This window comes from Balaenoptera physalus (assembly GCF_965194825.1).
Source record: "Balaenoptera physalus genome assembly, chromosome: 5".
Classification (NCBI taxonomy): domain Eukaryota; kingdom Metazoa; phylum Chordata; class Mammalia; order Artiodactyla; family Balaenopteridae; genus Balaenoptera; species Balaenoptera physalus.
In genome coordinates, this window is record NC_138884.1 from 86,082,350 (window position 1) to 86,101,075 (window position 18,726).

At 36.6% G+C, this 18,726-nt stretch overlaps 1 protein-coding gene and 1 pseudogene across 4 annotated transcripts in view; both read right to left on the reverse strand.

The window, feature by feature from the left end:
* LOC309661983 (proline-rich protein 11 pseudogene) overlaps positions 1 to 18,726 on the reverse strand; it is a 367,415-nt pseudogene that overhangs the window by 140,221 nt on the left and 208,468 nt on the right. The window lies entirely within an intron of this gene.
* The window catches only part of UBE2K (ubiquitin conjugating enzyme E2 K), a 73,314-nt gene that overhangs the window by 8,409 nt on the left and 46,179 nt on the right, over positions 1 to 18,726 (reverse strand). For 2 of the 3 annotated variants that reach the window (XM_082464312.1, XM_082464313.1), the window contains one exon: positions 13,546 to 13,628. The exons of the other annotated variant lie outside the window; for it this stretch is intronic. In XM_082464312.1, the coding sequence (XP_082320438.1) occupies positions 13,546 to 13,628 (83 nt within the window). The remainder of the gene's footprint in view (positions 1 to 13,545; positions 13,629 to 18,726) is intronic. 3 annotated transcript variants of the gene reach the window in all.

Genomic DNA, 18,726 nt, shown 5'->3' on the forward strand with positions numbered 1-18,726 from the left:
CTGATGCAAGCTAATTTTTGAGAAATACTACTTTAGTGCATTACAGCTTAAAGCGAATTGAGAAAGGCTGTCTAAACCAATAAAATTAAACCAGTATCACAAACATGTCTATATTTTATCTATTAGAGAAAAATTACAATGCAAATGGTTCTTCATCTAAAATGCTATCGGAATTGTCATTTATATTAAATTCCACAAAATGCAAACTAATCTATAGTGACAGCAGATCAGTGGCTGCTGGGGAATGGGGGAGCAGGAAGGGTGGGAAGGAGCAATTACAAAGGGACACTCACTAGGAAACTTCTGGATATGTTGGTTATGTTCGCTATCTTGATTTGTGATAGCTTCATGGATGTATCTGTATGTCCAAACTTATCAAATTGTGCATTTTTAATGTGTGCAGTTTAAGATAAATCACACCTCAATAAAGCATTTTTAAAAGTTGTGTTTAACAAAAAAAGCTATCAGAATAAAGAATTTTATTGATCAACTTATCCTTTTAGAGAAGCTACAAAAATAGGAAAAACTTTGGTTATGATGTTTTAAAATTAGGTGAAATGCTAAACTAGCATTGAAAAGAGAATAAAATTTTAAAAACTTTTTAAACCGCTACATAGTTATATGAAATGGAAATTTTTTTTTTTTTTTTTTTTTTTTGCCACACTGCACAGCACATGGGATCTTAGTTCCCTTACCAGGGATCAAACCTGCACCCCCTGTATTGGAAACATGGAATCTTAACCACTGGACCACCAAGGCAGTCCTGTGTAATGGAAATTTCTAATTCTGAAACAGGGCTGGGAAAATAGAAATTATTTTTCTAGACTAAATTTCTAAATTTCCTAAGAGCGTGCACAACTTATTTTCAACCAAAAGTTTTAACATCTTTAGAATGGACAATATTCTTTTAAGACAGTAATCAAAGCATAAAATTCCAAATTTAGTCCTTAAATGTTAATTCTTGTTCTACCATTCATTATCACTATTAACAAGATGAAATCTTTCTTAATTACTTACTCACTCTAACTTCATTTTATATTTGGGTAATTGTAAAGAGAATGTTTAAAGGCACATGCACGTCAAGAGCTGCCCAGATATATCACCTTGAAGCTAACTTAAACCACTCAGAAAAGGACAAAAAAATACAAAATATCACAGAAATAGAATATACAAAGCTGGCTACTCTAATATCCCAGTAAAATTAAGCATCCTGATTTAGAAATCTTTTTTTTTTTTTGGCCACACCACGCAGCAGGCAGGATCTTAGTTCCCCAACCAGGGATCGAACCCGTGCCCCCTGCATTTGGACCACTGGGAAGTTACGCAATTTAGACATCTATAACAACACTTTAAACAAAATATTAAGTTATATGTTTAATTGATCCCACATGATGCGTGGCACGGCCAACAGAATAAATAAATAAAATAAAATTATTTCAAGGAAATGTATCTGAATATGGAAGAAAACTCTTCACTCAGAGTATTTAACTGTATATACTAAAACAATTATTAAACTCCACAATTTTAGTTTACAATAAAAACATATATGTTTACATCTCAACAAGGCAATAAACATTATTCTTAACAATTTAATGAGCTCTCCTATTTACGATAGCCAGAACATGGAAGCAACCTAAGTGTCCATCGAAAGATGAATGGATAAAGAAGATTTGGCACATATATACAATGGAATATTACTCAGCCATAAAAAGAGACGAAATTGAGTTATCTGTAGTGAGGTGGATGGACCTAGAGTCTGTCATACAGAGTGAAGTAAGTCAGAAACAGAAAAACAAACACTGTATGCTAACACATATATATGGAATCTTAAAAAAAAAAAAATGGTTCTAAAGAACCTAGGGGCAGGACAGGAATAAAGAGGCAGACATACAGAAAGAGAAAAACAAATATAGTATATTAACACATGTACGTGGAACCTAGAAAAATGGTACAGATGAGCCGGTTTGCAGGGCAGAAGCTGAGCCACAGGTGTAGAGAACAGACATATGGATACCAAGGGGGGAAAACTGCGGTGGGGTGGGGATGGTGGTGTGCTGAATTGGGCGATTGGGATTGACATGTATACACTGATGTATATAAAAGTGATGACTAATAAGAACCTGCAGTATAAAAAAACAAACAAACAAACAAAAAAGACACAGACATAGAGAATGGACTTGAGGACACGGGGAGGGGGAAGGGTAAGCTGGGACAAAGTAAGAGAGTGGCATGGACATATATAAACTACCAAATGTAAAATAGATAGCTAGGGCCTTGAACCAAGATGGCAGAATAGAAGGACAAGCTCTCCCTCTTGTGAGAACACCAGAACCACAACTAGCTGCTTTACAACCATCGACAGGAAGACACTGGAACTCACCAAAAAAGATACCTCACATCTAAAGACAAAGGAGAAGCCACAATGAGATGGTAGGAGGGGCGCAAGCACAGTAAAATCAAATCCCATAACTGCTGGGTGGGTGACTCACAGACTGGAGAACACTTATACCACAGAAGTCCACCCACTGGAGTGAAGGTTCTGAGCCCCACATCAGGCTTCCAAACCTGGGGGTCCAGCAACAGGAGGAGGAATTCCTAGAGAATCAGACTTTGAAGGCTAGTGGGATTTGATTGCAGGACTTCGACAGGACTGGGGGAAACAGAGACTCCACTCTTGGAGGGCACACACAAAGTAGTGTGTGCATCGGGACCCCAGGGGAGACTGAACCAGACCTACCTGCTAGTGCTGGAGGATCTCCTACAGAGGCGGGGGGGGGGGGGGGGGCGGGGGAGGTGGCTGTGGCTCACCGTGGGGACAAGGACACTGGCAGCATAAGTTCTGGGACACGCTCCCTGGCGTGAGCCCTCCCAGAGTCCACCATTAGCCCCATCAAAGAGCCCAGGTAGGCTGAAGTGTTGGGTCGCCTCAGGCCAAACACCAACAGGGGAGGAACCCAGCCCCACCCATCAGCAGTCAAGCAGATTAAACTTTTACTGAGCTCTGCCCACCAGAGCAACAGTCAGCTCTACCGACCACCAGTCCCTCCCATCAGGAAATTTGCACAAGCCTCTTAGATAGCCTCATCCATCAGAGGGCAGACAGCAGAAGCAAGAAGAACTACAATCCTGCAGCCTGTGGAACAAAAACCACATTCACAGAAAGATAGACAAGATGAAAAGGCAGAGGGCTATGTACCAGATGAAGGAACAAGATAAAACCCCAGAAAAACAACTAAATGAAGTGGAGATAGGCAAACTTCCAGAAAAAGAATTCAGAATAATCGTAGTGAAGATCATCCAGGACCTCGGACAAAGAATGGAGGCAAAGATCGAGAAGACGCAAGAAATGTTTAACAAAGACCTAGAAGAATTAAAGAACAAGCAAACAGAGATGAAAAATACAATAACTGAAATGACAACTACACTAGAAGGAATCAATAGCAGAATAACAGGCAGAAGAATGGATAAGTGACCTGGAAGACAGAATGGTGGAATTCACTGCTGTGGAACAGACTAAAGAAAAAAGAATGAAAAGAAATGAAGATAGCCTAAGAGACCTCGAGGACAACATTAAACACAACAACATTTGCATTATAGGGGTCCCAGAAGGAGAAGAGAGAGAGAAAGGATCCAAGAAAACATTTGAAGAGATTATAGTCGAAAACTTCCCTAACATAGGAAAGGAAACAGCCACCCAAGTCCAGGAAGCACGGAGAGTCCCATAGAAGATAAACAAAAGGAGAAACACGCCAAGACACATATTAAGCAAACGGGCAAAAATTAAAGACAGAAAAATTATTGAAAGCAGCAAGGGAAAAATGACAAATAACATACAAGGGAACTCCCATAAGGTTAACAGTTGATTTTTCAGCAGAAACAATACAAACCAGAAGGGAGTGGCATGATATACTTAAAGTGATGAAAGGGAAGAACCAACAACTAAGATTACTCTACCCGGCAAGGATCTCATTCAGATTCGATGGAGAAATCAAAGGCTTTGAGACAGACAAGCAAAAGCTATGAGAATTCAGCACCACCAAACCAGCTCTACAACAAATGCTAAAGGAAATTCTCTAAGGAGGAAACGCGAGAGAAGAAAAGGACCTACAAAAACAAACCCATAGCAATTAAGAAAATGGTCATAGGAACATACATATCGATAATTACCTTAAACATGAATGGATTAAAGGCTCCAAGCAAAAGACACAGGCTTGCTGAATGGATACAAAAACAAGACCCATATATATGCTGTCTACAAGAGACCCACTTCAGACCTAGGGACACATACAGACTGAAAGTGAGGGGATGGAAAAAGATATTCCATGTCAATGGAAATCAAAAGAAAGCTGGAGTAGCAATACTCATATCAGATAAAATAGACTTTAAAATAAAGAATGTTACAAGAGACAAGGACACTACATAATGATCAAGGGATCAATCCAAGAAGAAGATGTAACAATTGTAAATATATATGCACCCAACATAGGAGCACCTCAATACATAAGGCAACTGCTAACAGCTATAAAAGAGGAAATCTACAGTAACACAGTAATAGTGGGGGACTTTAACACCTCACTTACACCAATGGACAGATCATCCAAACAGAAAATAAATAAGGAAACAGAAGCTTTAAATGACGCAACAGACCAGATAGACTTAATTTATATTTATAGGACATTCCATCCAAAAACAGCAGATTACACTTTCTTCTCAAGTGCACACGGAACATTCTCCAGGATAGATCACATCTTGGGTCACAAATCAAACCTCAGTAAATTTAAAAATTTGAAATCATATCAAGCATCTTTTCTGACCACAACGCTATGAGATTAGAAATGAATTACACGGAAAAAAACGTAAAAAAAACAAACACATGGAGGCTAAACAATACACTACTAAATAACCAAGAGATCACTGAAGAAATCAAAGATGAAATCAAAAAATACCTAGAGACAAATGACAATGAAAACACGATGATCCAAAACCTATGGGATGCAGCAAAAACAGTTCTAAGAGGGAAGTTTATAGCTATACAAGCCTACTTCAAGAAACAAGAAAAATCTCAAATAAACAATCTAAACTTACACCTAAAGGAACTAGAGAAAGAAGAACAAACAAAACCCAAAGTTTGCAGAAGGAAAGAAATCATAAAGATCAGAGCAGAAATAAATAAAACAGAAACAAAGAAAACAATAGCAAAGATTAATAAAACTAAAAGCTGGTCCTGTGAGCAGATAAACAAAATTGATAAACCATCAGCCAGACTCGTCAAGAAAAAGAGGAAGAGGACTCAAATCAATAAAATTAGAAATGAAAAAGGAGAAGTTACAACAGACACTGCAGAAATACAAAGCATCCTAAAAGACTACTACAAGCAACTCTATGCCAATAAAATGGACAACCTGGAAGAAACTGACCAATTCTTAGAAAGGTATAATCTTCCAAGACTGAACCAGGAAGAAATAGAAAATATGAACAGACCAATCACAAGTAATGGAATTGAAACTGTGATTAAAAATCTTTCAACAAATAGAAGTCCAGGACCAGATGGCGTCACAGGTGAATTCTATCAAACATTCAGAGAAGAGCCAACACCCATCCTTCTCAAACTCTCCCAAAAAACTGCAGAGGAAGGAACACTCCCAAACTCATTCTATGAGGCCACCATCAACCTGATACCAAAACTAGACAACGATACTACAAAAACAGAAAATTACAGACCAATATCACTGATGAATACAGATGCAAAAATCCTCAACAAAATACTAGCAAACAGAATCCAACAACCCATTAAAAGGATCATACACCATGATCAAGTGGGATTTATCCCAGGGATGCAAAGATTCTTCAATACATGCAAATCAATCAATGTGATACACCATATTAAGAAACTGAAGGAGAAAAACCATATGATCATCTCAATAGATGCAGAAAAAGCTTTGGATAAAATTCAACACCCATTATGATAAAAACTCTCCAGAAACTGGGCACAGAGGGAACCTACCTCAACATAATAAAGGCCACATACGACAAACCCATAGCAAACATCATTCTCAATGGTGAAAAACTGAAAGCATTTCCTCTAAGATCAGGAACGAGACAAGGATGTCCTCTCACCACCATTATTCAACATAGTTTTGGAAGTCCTAGCCACAGCAATCAGAGAAGAAAAAGAACTAAAAGGAATACAAATTGGAAAAGAAGAAGTAAAACTGTCACTGTTTGCAGATGACATGATACTATACATAGAGAATCCTAAAGATGCCACCAGAAAACTACTAGACCTAATCAATGAATCTGGTAAAGCTGCAGGATACAAAGTTAATGCACAGAAATCTCTTGCATTCCTATACACTAATGATGAAAAATCTGAAAGAGAAATTAAGGAAACACTCCCATTTACCACTGCAACAAAAAGAATAAAATACCTAGGAATAAACCTACCTAGGGAGACAAAAGACCTGTATGCAGAAAACTATAAGACACTGATGAAAGAAATTAAAGATGATACCAACAGATGGAGAGATATACCATGTTCTTGGATTGGAAGAATCAATATTGTGAAAATGACTACACTACCCAAAGCAATCTACAGATTCAATGCAATCCCTATCAAATTACCAATGGCATTTTTTACGGAACTACAAAAAAAAAATCTTAAAATTTGTATGGAGGCACAAAAGACCCCGAATAGCCAAAGCAGTCTTGAGGGAAAAAAACGGAGCGGGAGGAATCAGACTCCCTGACTTCAGACTATACTACAAAGCTACAGTAATCAAGACAATATGGTACTGGCACAAAAACAGAAACATAGATCAATGGAACAAGATAGAAAGCCCAGAGATAAACGCACACACCTACAGTCAACTAATCTATGACAAAGGAGGCCAGGAGATACAATGGAGAAAAGACAGTCTCTTCAATAAGTGGGGCTGGGAAAACTGGACAGCTACATGTAAAAGAATGAAATTAGAACACTCCCTAACACCATACACAAAAATAAACTCAAAATGGATTCGAGACCTAAATGTAAGACTGGACACTATAAAACTCGTAGAGGAAGACATAGGAAGAACACTCTTTGACATAAATCACAGCAAGATCTTTTCTGATCCACCTCCTAGAGTAATGGAAATAAAAACAAAAATAAACAAATGGGACCTAATGAAACTTCAAAGCTTTTGCACAGCAAAGGAAACCATAAACAAGACGAAAAGACAACCCTCAGAATGGGAGAAAATATCTGTAAACGAATCAATGGACAAAGGATTAATCTCCAAAATATATAAACAGCTCATGCAGCTCAATATTAAAGAAACAAACAACCCATTCCAAAAATGGGCAGAAGACCTAAATAGACATTTCTCCAAAGAAGACCTACAGATGGCCAAGAAGCACATGAAAAGATGCTCAACATCACTAATTATTAGAGAAATGCAAATCAAAACTACAATGAGGTATCACCTCACACCAGTTAAGAATGGGCATCATCAGAAAATCTACAAACAAATGCTGGAGAGGGTGTGGAGAAAAGGGAACCCTCTTGCACTGTTGGTGGGAATGTAAATTGATACAGCCACTATGGAGAACAGTATGGAGGTTCCTTAAAAAACTAAAAATAGGATTACCATATGATCCAGCAATCCCACTTCTGAGCATATACCCAGAGAAAACCATAATTCAAAAAGACAGATGCATCCCAATGTTCACTGCAGCACTATTTACAACAGCCAGGTCATGGAAGCAACCTAAATGCCCATTGACAGACGAATGGATAAAGATGTGGTACATATATACAATGGAATATTACTCAGCCATAAAAAGGAACGAAATTGGGTCATTTGTTGAGACGTGGATGGATCTAGAGACTGTCATACAGAGTGAAGTCAGAAAGAGAAAACAAATATCGTATATTAATGTATGTATGTGGAACCTAGAAAAACGGTACAGATGAACCGGTTTGCAGGGAAGAAGTTGAGACACAGATGTAGAGAACAAACGTATGGACACCAAGGGGGGGTAACCACGGGGGGGTGGGGATGGTGGTGTGATGAACTGGGCGATTGGGATTGACATGTATACACTGATGTGTATAAAATTGATGACTAATAAGAACCTGCTGTACAGAAAAATAAATAAAATTCAAAAAAAAAAGAAGAGTATTGGCACAAGAAGAGAAAATAATATTCTTCTTCAAAAGTAAAAAAACATAAAAAAAGAAAAAGGAGGAAGCCCCCAGTTTCTCCTAACATTATCATTTTTTTTAATTTGCCAAAAATGTTGGATACATGTATATCTATAACTGATTCACTTTGCTGTACACCTGAAACACAACACTGTAAATCAATTATACTCCAATAAATTTAAAAATAAATAAATTAATTAATTAAATAAAATAAAATAGATAGCTAGTGCAAAGCAGCCACATAGCACAGGGAGATCAGCTAAGTGCTTTGTGACCACTTAGAGGGGTGAGATAGGGAGTGTGGGAGGGAGACGCAAGAGGGAGGAGATATGGGGATGTATGTACATGTATAGCTGATTCACTCTGTTATAAAGCAGAAACTAACAGCATTGTGTAAAGAAATTATACTCCAATAAAGATGTTAAAATAAATAAATAAATAAAGCTACTGTGATAGAAAAAAAAACAAACAACTTAATGAGCTCTCAGAAAAGTGAAGTTGGACCTTTGCCATGCCTTATACCTTCTATAAAAATTAACTCAACACAGGGAACTATACTCAATATCTTGTAATAACTTTTAATGGAAAAAAATCGGAAAAAGAATATATACATATATATGTATAACTGAATCACTTTGCTGTACACTTGAAACTAACACTACATTGTAAATTAACTATTCTTCAATTTTTAAAAAATCAGAAAAAAAATTAACTCAAAATGGATCAAGGACCTAAACGTAAGACTAATTTTTTTGCAGGGGGGCTGCGCCGCATGGCTTGTGGGATCTTATTTCCCCAACCAGGGCCCCGGCAGTGCAAGCGCAGAGTTCTAACCACTGGACCTCTAGGGAATTCCCAAGACTAAACTTATTATAAAACTCTTAGGAGAAAACATAGGGTGAAAGCTCCACAACACGGCAGTTGGCCATGATTTCTTGGATATCAAAGGACAGGCAAAAGCCCAGGCAACAAAAGAAAAAAATAGAGAAACTGGTCTATAACTACATCAAAATTAAAAACTCCTGTGCAAGGAAAAAAAAAATTTTTTTAAATCTTCCTAGGCAGAGAATACAGTCAACAGAGTGAAAGTCAATAGAGGGAAAGAATAGAATACAGTCACAGAATGGGGAGAAAATATTTACAAATCATAGATCTTACAAGGGAGTTAATATCTGAAATATATAAAGAACTCCTTCAACTCAACAAAAAAAAACAAACCTGACAAAGAAAGGACTTAAACAAGCATTTCTCCAAAGATGATATACCAATAGCCGATAAGCACATGAAAAGATGCTTAACATCACTAATCATTAGGAAAATGTAAATGAAACAATGAGATACCACCTCACATCCATTAGGACAGCTACTGTCAAAAAACGGAAAATAACGGTGGTGAGGATGTGTAACTGGAATCCTGTGCACTGTTGGTGGGAATGAAAAGGGACAGTTTATTCTCAAAACTGAAGGAAAAATCTAGAGCTGTAACTTTAGATTCAATTCGTAACAATCTCAATGAGCAAAGTTTTAAGTCTTCTGTATGCGTGAAAACTTTCATAATAAATGCAAGTGAGGTATTCATAAACCATTAAGAAAAAAGAAACCTAAATGAAAAGTTTTTAAAAGCTGAACACAAGATCAATGGCAAACAATGACGATGTTTTCATAATTAGCTGTAATAAAATTAACATTAAAACAAAACTTATTCTTTTGGCCCTAAATACTATAGAAACTATAACATCTTTGATGGTATAAAGAAATGTGTACATTTTTTGACTGCTCTACATAAATTTTAAAATCTAAACTTGGTAATGTGAAAAAATATACAAACGAAAATACAACTTTCTATTCCATTTATTTTGCTTTTCATAAACTACTGATTAAATTCATACTACATTAATATTTTTAGCATTTAATGTGTAAAATTAGCATAAATCTATTAAAAACAAATCCTAACAGGCAAACAGAAGTCTGAAATTTCAAAATGTGTTAGCTAATTTTAATTAATCAGTGGATACAAATAAGTGAGTACTTTATAAATCTATCTTCAGTAAATTAATTTTGCTCAGATCTCAAAAATCAATAAGCACAGTTAATATATGGACTAGGTGGGGCCTTTAATATGTAGAGTAAGCACTGAATTTTGTGTATTGTTGACTAACTTGTCTGTTAAGGATCTTCCAGAAAACCATTAATAAATAATCTATGTTCATTCGAAACACTGAATGCTACTTAAAAATAATGGCAGCTTTTTTGTTATATTTTTTTAAGGTATAATCAGAGTAAAATGCTTGACAGCTAGATGAATTTTTATACATGTATACACCCATGGTAACCACCATCTAGATCAAAATACATAGTACTTCCAGCACTCAGAAAGCCTCACTCTTGCCCCTGTTATTCACGACCCTACCTACCCACCACTGTCTTAGTTTCTATCACCCAAAATTAGCTTTGACTCATGTTGAATTTCATGAAATCATACACTACGTACTCCTTTGTGTCTGGCTGTTGCCACTCAACATGTCTATGAGAATCAACCATGTTGTTTGTGTCAACATGTCTTTTTTTTTTTTTTTTTTTTTTACTGCTATGTAGTGCTCCATTGCATGATTATAGCATTATATATCCATTCTCTTGTTTATAGACATTTGGGTGACTTGCAGTTTGAAGAAATCTGCTATGAATATTCTTGTACAAGTCTTTTGGTGGACATATGCACTCATTTCTCTCAGATTTCTCTTGGATATATACCTAGGAGTAGAACTGCTGTGCCATAGTGAAGGTATATACTTATTTAGCTTTGGCAGATACTGCTGGTTGAGTGGCTGAACCACATTCTTACCAGCAATGCATGAGAACCATTTACAAGTGTGTAGTGGTATCTAATTGTGATTTGAATTTGCATTTCCCTAATGACTAATGGTGCTGAGCGCAGCTTATCAACCATACAGATATTCTCTTAATGCCTGTTTGTGTCTTTTGGAAGAGCAGTATCAATGAGTGCAATTTTTGTGTGTTGTCATTTTATTCCCCAGGTAAACAGACACCTTTAGTCATAAGAAGTGTCAGCAGAAAAACATCAGAAGATGGTTTCCACACAGGGTAAGTTACAAAGTTAAGAAATAACCCATACTATCATAAGTTGTTAAATATTAAAGGTAAATCACCATCCACATGTATTAATAAAGACCAAGGTTAACAAACTGTTTTCTAAGATAACTGTTCCAAATTAGCCTAAACATTGACATTTAGATATCCACTGAATGTCAATTTACTTAATAAAAGCGGGGGGGAGGCTGACAGACCCATGGATATCCAATCTCACCTATTTTATCTGATGTCTCTGATTATCTTTTATTATTTCAATGATATAGATATGAAAAGACTAAATTCAGCTATTTGACCTGCCTTAGGAAATAGGCATAGCTGATAAAAAGTGTTCTGATACAAAAATTCAAATTCTCTGTCTCTATATACACCATAATCTTTCAACTATTTATAGGAAGATAATCAGGTGATAGTACTGCTGGTTTAACTCTGAGCAAAAAGAGAAGACAGTGGAAAATTTTAGTGTGGAGTTTTGTTTTCAAAGGGGTGGAGGTTTCATTCCGTCTGGTGAGAATAGCCTGAGTAAAGTCAGAAGCAGAAGGACAGCTACTGTAACCGTCCAGGCAAGAGGCAATGCAACTTTGGACCAAGGTAGTAGTAATGAACTGCTGCTAAAATGTTGGTGGTTTCCACAACAGGATTTGCAGATTTCTCTGGTATAAAGGTACCAGAGAAAGAAGAAACAACCAGCACAATGAAGTTTTGGCCTTAGCAACTGCAAGGATGTAGCTGCCAAAACTTACATGGGGAAGAAGTAAGTTTTGGGTTGGGGAAATAGTTCAGTTTCCAACATGTTTAAGTTTGAGATGTCCATTACATATTCAAGTATAGATATTAAACAGGCAGCAGGACATGAGTCTGGAGTTCAGAAAACGTGAGTTGCTAGTATATAAACAGTGAAGTTATGAAATCAGATGAGCTCACCAAGGAAGTGAGTATAGATGGAAAAAAGCATTCTTAGCCCTGAGGTATTCTCATATACAAAGCTCCAGGAGATGAGGGAGGAACTAGCTGAGAAGTCGAGGAGTGGGAAGAGGAAGGGGAGAACAGAAGAACTGATGTCCTAGAAACCAAGTGAAAAAAAGGACAATGTCTCTAATACTGCAAATTTTCATTAATATCACTGAACAACAGAGCTATAAGGGGTCTTCGAGATGACTTTACAGATAAAAACATGGAGGCACAGAAATTCAATAAATTGTGAAAAGTCACAAATCAAAAGAATGACAGAAGATAAAGTTAGGTCTAGTTCACAATGTTCAATGTTTAACAGTATGGAATACAGATCAAGAAACTGGATCCCAAGAGGTGATCTACTGAGGGAGAGGCTTTACTCAGGTGTGCCATCAGAATGGAAAAACAAAACAAAACCAGCAACTCTTGTCTGTTTATTCAATTACTAAATATACCAAGTGACCCATATGCTAAATGTTGTCATCCTGTTTCAGCTTATTCAGGTTCATTTCTTTCCCTTTCTTAACAAATCAAACGCATAACTTATTGTTTTCTTCCACCCCAATGTCTTTTTATATCTCTTGTCTTGGTTGTTCAATCCATACTGTTAGAATATGCCAGGCTCTAATCTAAGAGAAATACATAAAACAACTCATTTACTCTTCTCAACAGCCCTATGAAATAGGTATTAACCCCCAATTTTTTCAGATAAGGAAACGAAGGCAAAAGACCAGGTAATTTACTCAAGACCACAAAAATGAGTAAATGGCAGAGCCACGATTTTAACCTAGTGGTTAAACACTATACTGCTAAGATAAAATCAGACAAAACATGTGAAAGCACTGTACAAATGACGATACCACCTACAAAGGCACTTTTTAGAATCTTAGAACCTTAATCGCACTCAATTAACACAACTTTTAACGTTTTTGTTGTCTACATTCCATCCAAGTCAGAGCTGATTACTACAATACTTAAATTATTTTTGTCTTTCACAAATATCTTTCTGAGATAGCAAAAAATCAAATTTACCAAAACAACAAATAAAATCCAAGATTTTTCAAGACGGAAAGCTAGCATCTGACATTACCTAATAAATCACTATTTAAATATAGATTCCAATTTCAACTGTAACATATTTTCTCTTATGTACTTAAGAGACTTCATCTAGTTTTAAAATTACTGCCAAATAAAAGTATAATATATGCTTATGTTTTGAGGCAAGTACACATTTAACACTCTAAACAGTCTTAGAATTCATATGAGAGAGGGTTGAAGGTGAATTCAACATCTCTTACCATTGATCTTTCAGGATATCCAAACAAATAGCCCCTGTGACGGAACTAATATTAGGATGCCATATTTTAGTGATAAACCGGACCTAGAATATAAAGCACATTTGAGTTTTAAAGTACAGAAGTAAAACATATATAGTTTAAGTAGAACTATAAGAAAATGAAATCCTCAAGCTAAAAAAAAATGCTCATACTTACATCATTTTGCCTAAGTGAAGGGAAGGGTGTAGGAGACAAAGCATTCAGTGAGCCAAATGCTATCAATGACATACATTCTTTTTAAACCTTTTAATAAATGCTCAAAGAAACCCAACAATTAACTAGGTGTTTATAAATTACCTAGCATAGTGTTAGATGCTATGAGAAATTTAACATGGACTAAGATCAATTCAGGTAGATAAAGTAGTACAGAAAATCAAAATATAGATAGTAAATGGCAATTTTTTTAGAGTGAAGGGTGTAGAATAGGTTTGAAGGAAAAAGCAAAATCAGTACACGGAAACAGAAGTAGAAAGTGACTATAAGATTACTCCTGATTTTTTTGTAGCACTTTTTTTCTTAAATACTTTAAAAAAAATTCTGACAAATATTTTGACAAATATTTAAAGGCCTACTATTATTTGCCAGGCACTGAGGCTTAGAGTTTAAGAAATTTACCCAATATCAAGTAAGTAGCTCACAACAGAAGATACAAACTCACACAATCTAATTTCAGATTCTGAGTGTACTTATTTAAGCATGAAAGAATAAGAAATCAACAATGTGAAAACGCTAACTCTATCACATCACCTTGAAATGAAATCTAGTTCATCAGCTCTTATGAGCTTTTGGAGGAGGAACAGGAGGAGGAGGAGGAGGAGGATTATATCTGACACATATATATGATAGTCATCTAAGTCAAAATTCTTTAACATTTAACTGATTAATTACTATGAACGAAGCTATGTTCTAGCACCTTGCAAAACTTAACTCATCAATATATGCTCTGTGATGAATTGGGAGATTGGGATTGACATTATACGCTAATATGTATAAAATGGATAACTAATAACAACCCACTGTATAAAAAAATAAATAAAATAAAATTCAAAAAAAAATATATGCTCCAAATGTAAGCTATTTATGAAAAGAAGCTAAAAGATTTATCATGCTTCCACTTCTCTCCTTGTGACTTGTCTATATTATCTGTTCTTAATTCCTCACATATTCACTCACTAACTTACATGCCATCTGAAAAAGCACTTCCAGTCACCAATGACTTCAAAACACCTAAAACTAATGGGGACTTTCCACTCCTTGATCCTTTTTAATTCTTAAAATAACCTTACTGCTCTCAATGATATCTACTTCTTTCCATCCACAGAACACCATGTCTTTAAAGGAGACTATCATTCTTTACCTGGGTTACTGTACAGTTTACTGATTTTACTGCCTTCAGTTTTCTTCCCTCCAATCCATCCTCCACACTGAAACCAGAGAGCCCTTTAAAACAAACCTGATTCATGTCACTATTCTACTTAAGGCCCTTTAACGACTTCTCATTCCCTTTATGTAAGCCCACACTCTTAAACTGATTCTGGCCTCGCTCTCAAATCTCACATCTACCCTACATTCAATACAAGTGCTCAACAAGTCATATTTAAAAAAAAAAAAAAATTTTTTTTTTTTGCCTCAGGGCCTTCATACATTTCTTCTTTCAATAACACACCTCGGCTTCCCCGGTGGCACAGTGGCTGAGAATCCACCTGCCAATGCAGGGGACACAGGTTCAATCCCTGGTCCAGGAAGATCCCACATGCCGCGGAGCAACTAAGCTCGTGTGCCACAACTACTGAGCCTGTGCTCTAGAGCCTGTGAGCGACAACTACTGAGCCCACGTGCCACAACTACTGAAGCCCGCGTGCCTAGAGCCTGTGCTCCACAACGAGAGAAGCCACTGCAATGAGAAGCCCGCACACCGCAATGAAGAGTAGCCCCCGCTCGCCACAAATAGAGAAAGCCCGCGCGCAGCAACGAAGACCCAACACAGCCAAAAATAAATAAATAAAGTAAATAAATTTATTAAAAAAAAACAAAAACACCTCGATATCCTCTTCTCCTGGCTAACTCCTACTTATCATTTAAGTTTCAGCTTCCATAATCACTTCTTCCTGACCTGTCCCATAGCACCCTGTACTTTCCTATGTCACAGTACTTGATCACACGTCTATCATCTCTTTCTTATTTGCCTGGTTTTCTCTAAAATGCATGGTGTCTATCCTGCTTAGTAGAGCATTCCAAGCATCTAAAGTGCCTCACACTGAATGAATGTGCAATAATATCTATATATATATATTTTTTTTTGGCTTGTTTTAATATTTTGGCGACGCCACATGGCATGTGGCATCTTAGTTCCCCAACCAGGGATTGAACCACGCCCCCTGCATTGGAAATGCAGAGTCTTAACCACTGGACCACCAGGGAAGTCCCGAGGAAAACAGAATTTTAAATTACTACTGAAGATGTCAGAAGGTTTACAATTTAGGCAGATGATCTAAGGATGTGTGAATTGTAGCTTGCTTTTTAAAGAAGAATCTTCAATACATGATTCTCTGTAGACTCTACGTGAAAAACAAATATGCTTATATGCAGGACCAAGGAAATTATTAAACTATTGCTTTGTACTACAATCTACAGTTAGAAATAAATAACTTTGAATTTGCAGATAATCTAATAGAGAAATTAATTTTCAAGAGGCCACTCCATTATCTACCAGTACAGATGTAAGTAACTGTGCTATAAGTAGTTCTTTGTGTGGTTTTACACTCTTATCTATTCCTCTCTTTGTCATTCTTTATCATCAACTATCTCCTTTCTTAGATTTTTCACTTCTTTCTCAACTCCTAATATTACCAATGGTAACCACATATACCCCATCATTCTACGCTCAATTCATATCCACTGTATTCATCACTTTCTCCCAGAGTACTACCATCCCCGACCTATAGCAACAAAAATGTACAAAGAACTTGGAAGGGCTGAAGTATAAAAGTAACTATACAAAGACATTTATTATGACCTACCTGAGTCATACTTGACTGATTACAAAACAAATATGGGATGGTTTACAGTACTAAAATACTTACATGAATAACAATTCAAGTTTCCTTATTTTCACAAATGAAACTAATACTAGCACTGTCTGGGTAACTTGACAACACTCATTAGCTTTGAGGAGCACTCAAAGAATTTAGAAACAAAAATCTTAACACTATGTACACAGTGTTACCAGACTGAAACAAAGGAAGGGGACTATTCTTAGTTATTTATATTGGTACACCATCATCAGTAATCTTATCTCCTCCCACAGGATGCAGCCTATATTTATGCACTCTTCAGTTCAACAAATATTTTACCTTCCACCTCATGGTAGATGTGAGCTCTATTTCCATCAGGAATTTCCAGTTTCAAGCTTGGAACTCAAGGAAGTTACAATATTAAACCTGTTTTAACTAACTTATTGTACAAAAGAAAATGCTATTTTATTTTAAATATGCATGTGCAGAAGGGAAGACTCATAGAAGGCTATTAGCATTGGTATTTATACTCAATTTCATATATAAAAGTACTTAGGGCTTCCCTGGTGGCGCAGTGGTTGGGAGTCTGCCTGCTAATGCAGGGGACGCGGGTTCGAGCCCTGGTCTGGGAAGATCCCACATGCCGCAGAGCGGCTGGGCCTGTGAGCCACAACTGCTGAGCCTGCGCATCTGGAGCCTGTGCTCCGTAACAAGAGAGGCCGCGCACCGCGATGAAGAGTGGCCCCCGCTTGCCGCAACTGGAGGAAGCCCTCGCACAGAAACGAAGACCCAACACAGCCAAAATAAATAAATAAATAAATAATAATTAAAGGTGCTAAAAATTTTTTTAAAAAAAAGAAATCTTAAAAAAAAAAAAGTTCTTGTAACACAACACAAAGGAAAAAGAAGAAATTTCACAACCTAATCTCCAATAATAAGTTCGACAAATCACTGAGCTAGAGTTTTCCTAATTTAATAGGTTTTTCATTAATAGAATATTATTACAACTTACTTTAAAAATAAAGTATGTGGGCTTCCCTGGTGGCGCAGTGGTTAAGAATCTGCCTGCCAATGCAGGGGACACAGGTTCGAGCCCTGGTCCGGGAAGATCCCACATGCCGCGGAGCAACTAAGCCTGTGTGCCACAACTACTGAGCCTGCGCTCTAGAGCCCGTGAGCCACAACTACTGAGCCCACGTGCCTGGAGTCCATGCTCTGCAACAAGAGAAGCCACCACAATGAGAAGCCCATGCACCACAACAAAGAGTAGCCCCCACTCGCCACAACTAGAGAAAGCCCACGTGCAGCAACAAAGACTCAATGCAGCCAAAAATAAATAAATAAAATAAAATAAATTTTAAAAATAAATAAATAAATAAAGTATGCATTGAATCAAACTTCTTCTATGCTATACTCAGCTAATTCAAAGACACATCTTCTCTGTTCAGAAGTAAACCTTCTGCTCTTCAGGTCAATAGTTTACTGCAGAGTAATAAACAAAAAATACTCTGTAACCATGTTAAGATAAAACAATGTAGGTTTTCAATCGGGTGCAATTTTAGCTGCACAGTAGTGAGAATATGACAGTTAACTTCAATACTTTTACCTCAGAAGGCTTAAAATTAAACCTGAGGCTACATATTAAACATGTGAACATAATTATGCAAGAAATTTACACAAATATTCCCCACTCTTTCCATCATTATCTACCAACCAGTAAAAATTCAAATCTAATATAGTAAATATCTAGAACATATTTATCAACATTAACTAGCATCTACTCCAAAGCTTACTACCATAAATGGGAGGAGTACCATATTTAAAAGAATACTAAATTCCAAGTATAACTAACTGGTAGAAGCCAGAGGGAGACAAATGTGGGTTGACTGAAGGAAGACCCTTCTAAATCTTTAAGTTACCTCAACATGGTATGGCTGGAATTAAGACAGTAGTGGCCTGAAGAGCAACATGAACTAGTAGCAAAAACATCAGACAGACCTCAGTTCTTATGTTTTTAGCCCATTTTTCTTGCTTTTCTGAAAAAGGTGGGAGGAGGAAGTGTTAATAAAATAGTGTTTTCAAAGATTAAATGAAATAAAGTATCAAGTACCTAAAACAGAACCAGAGC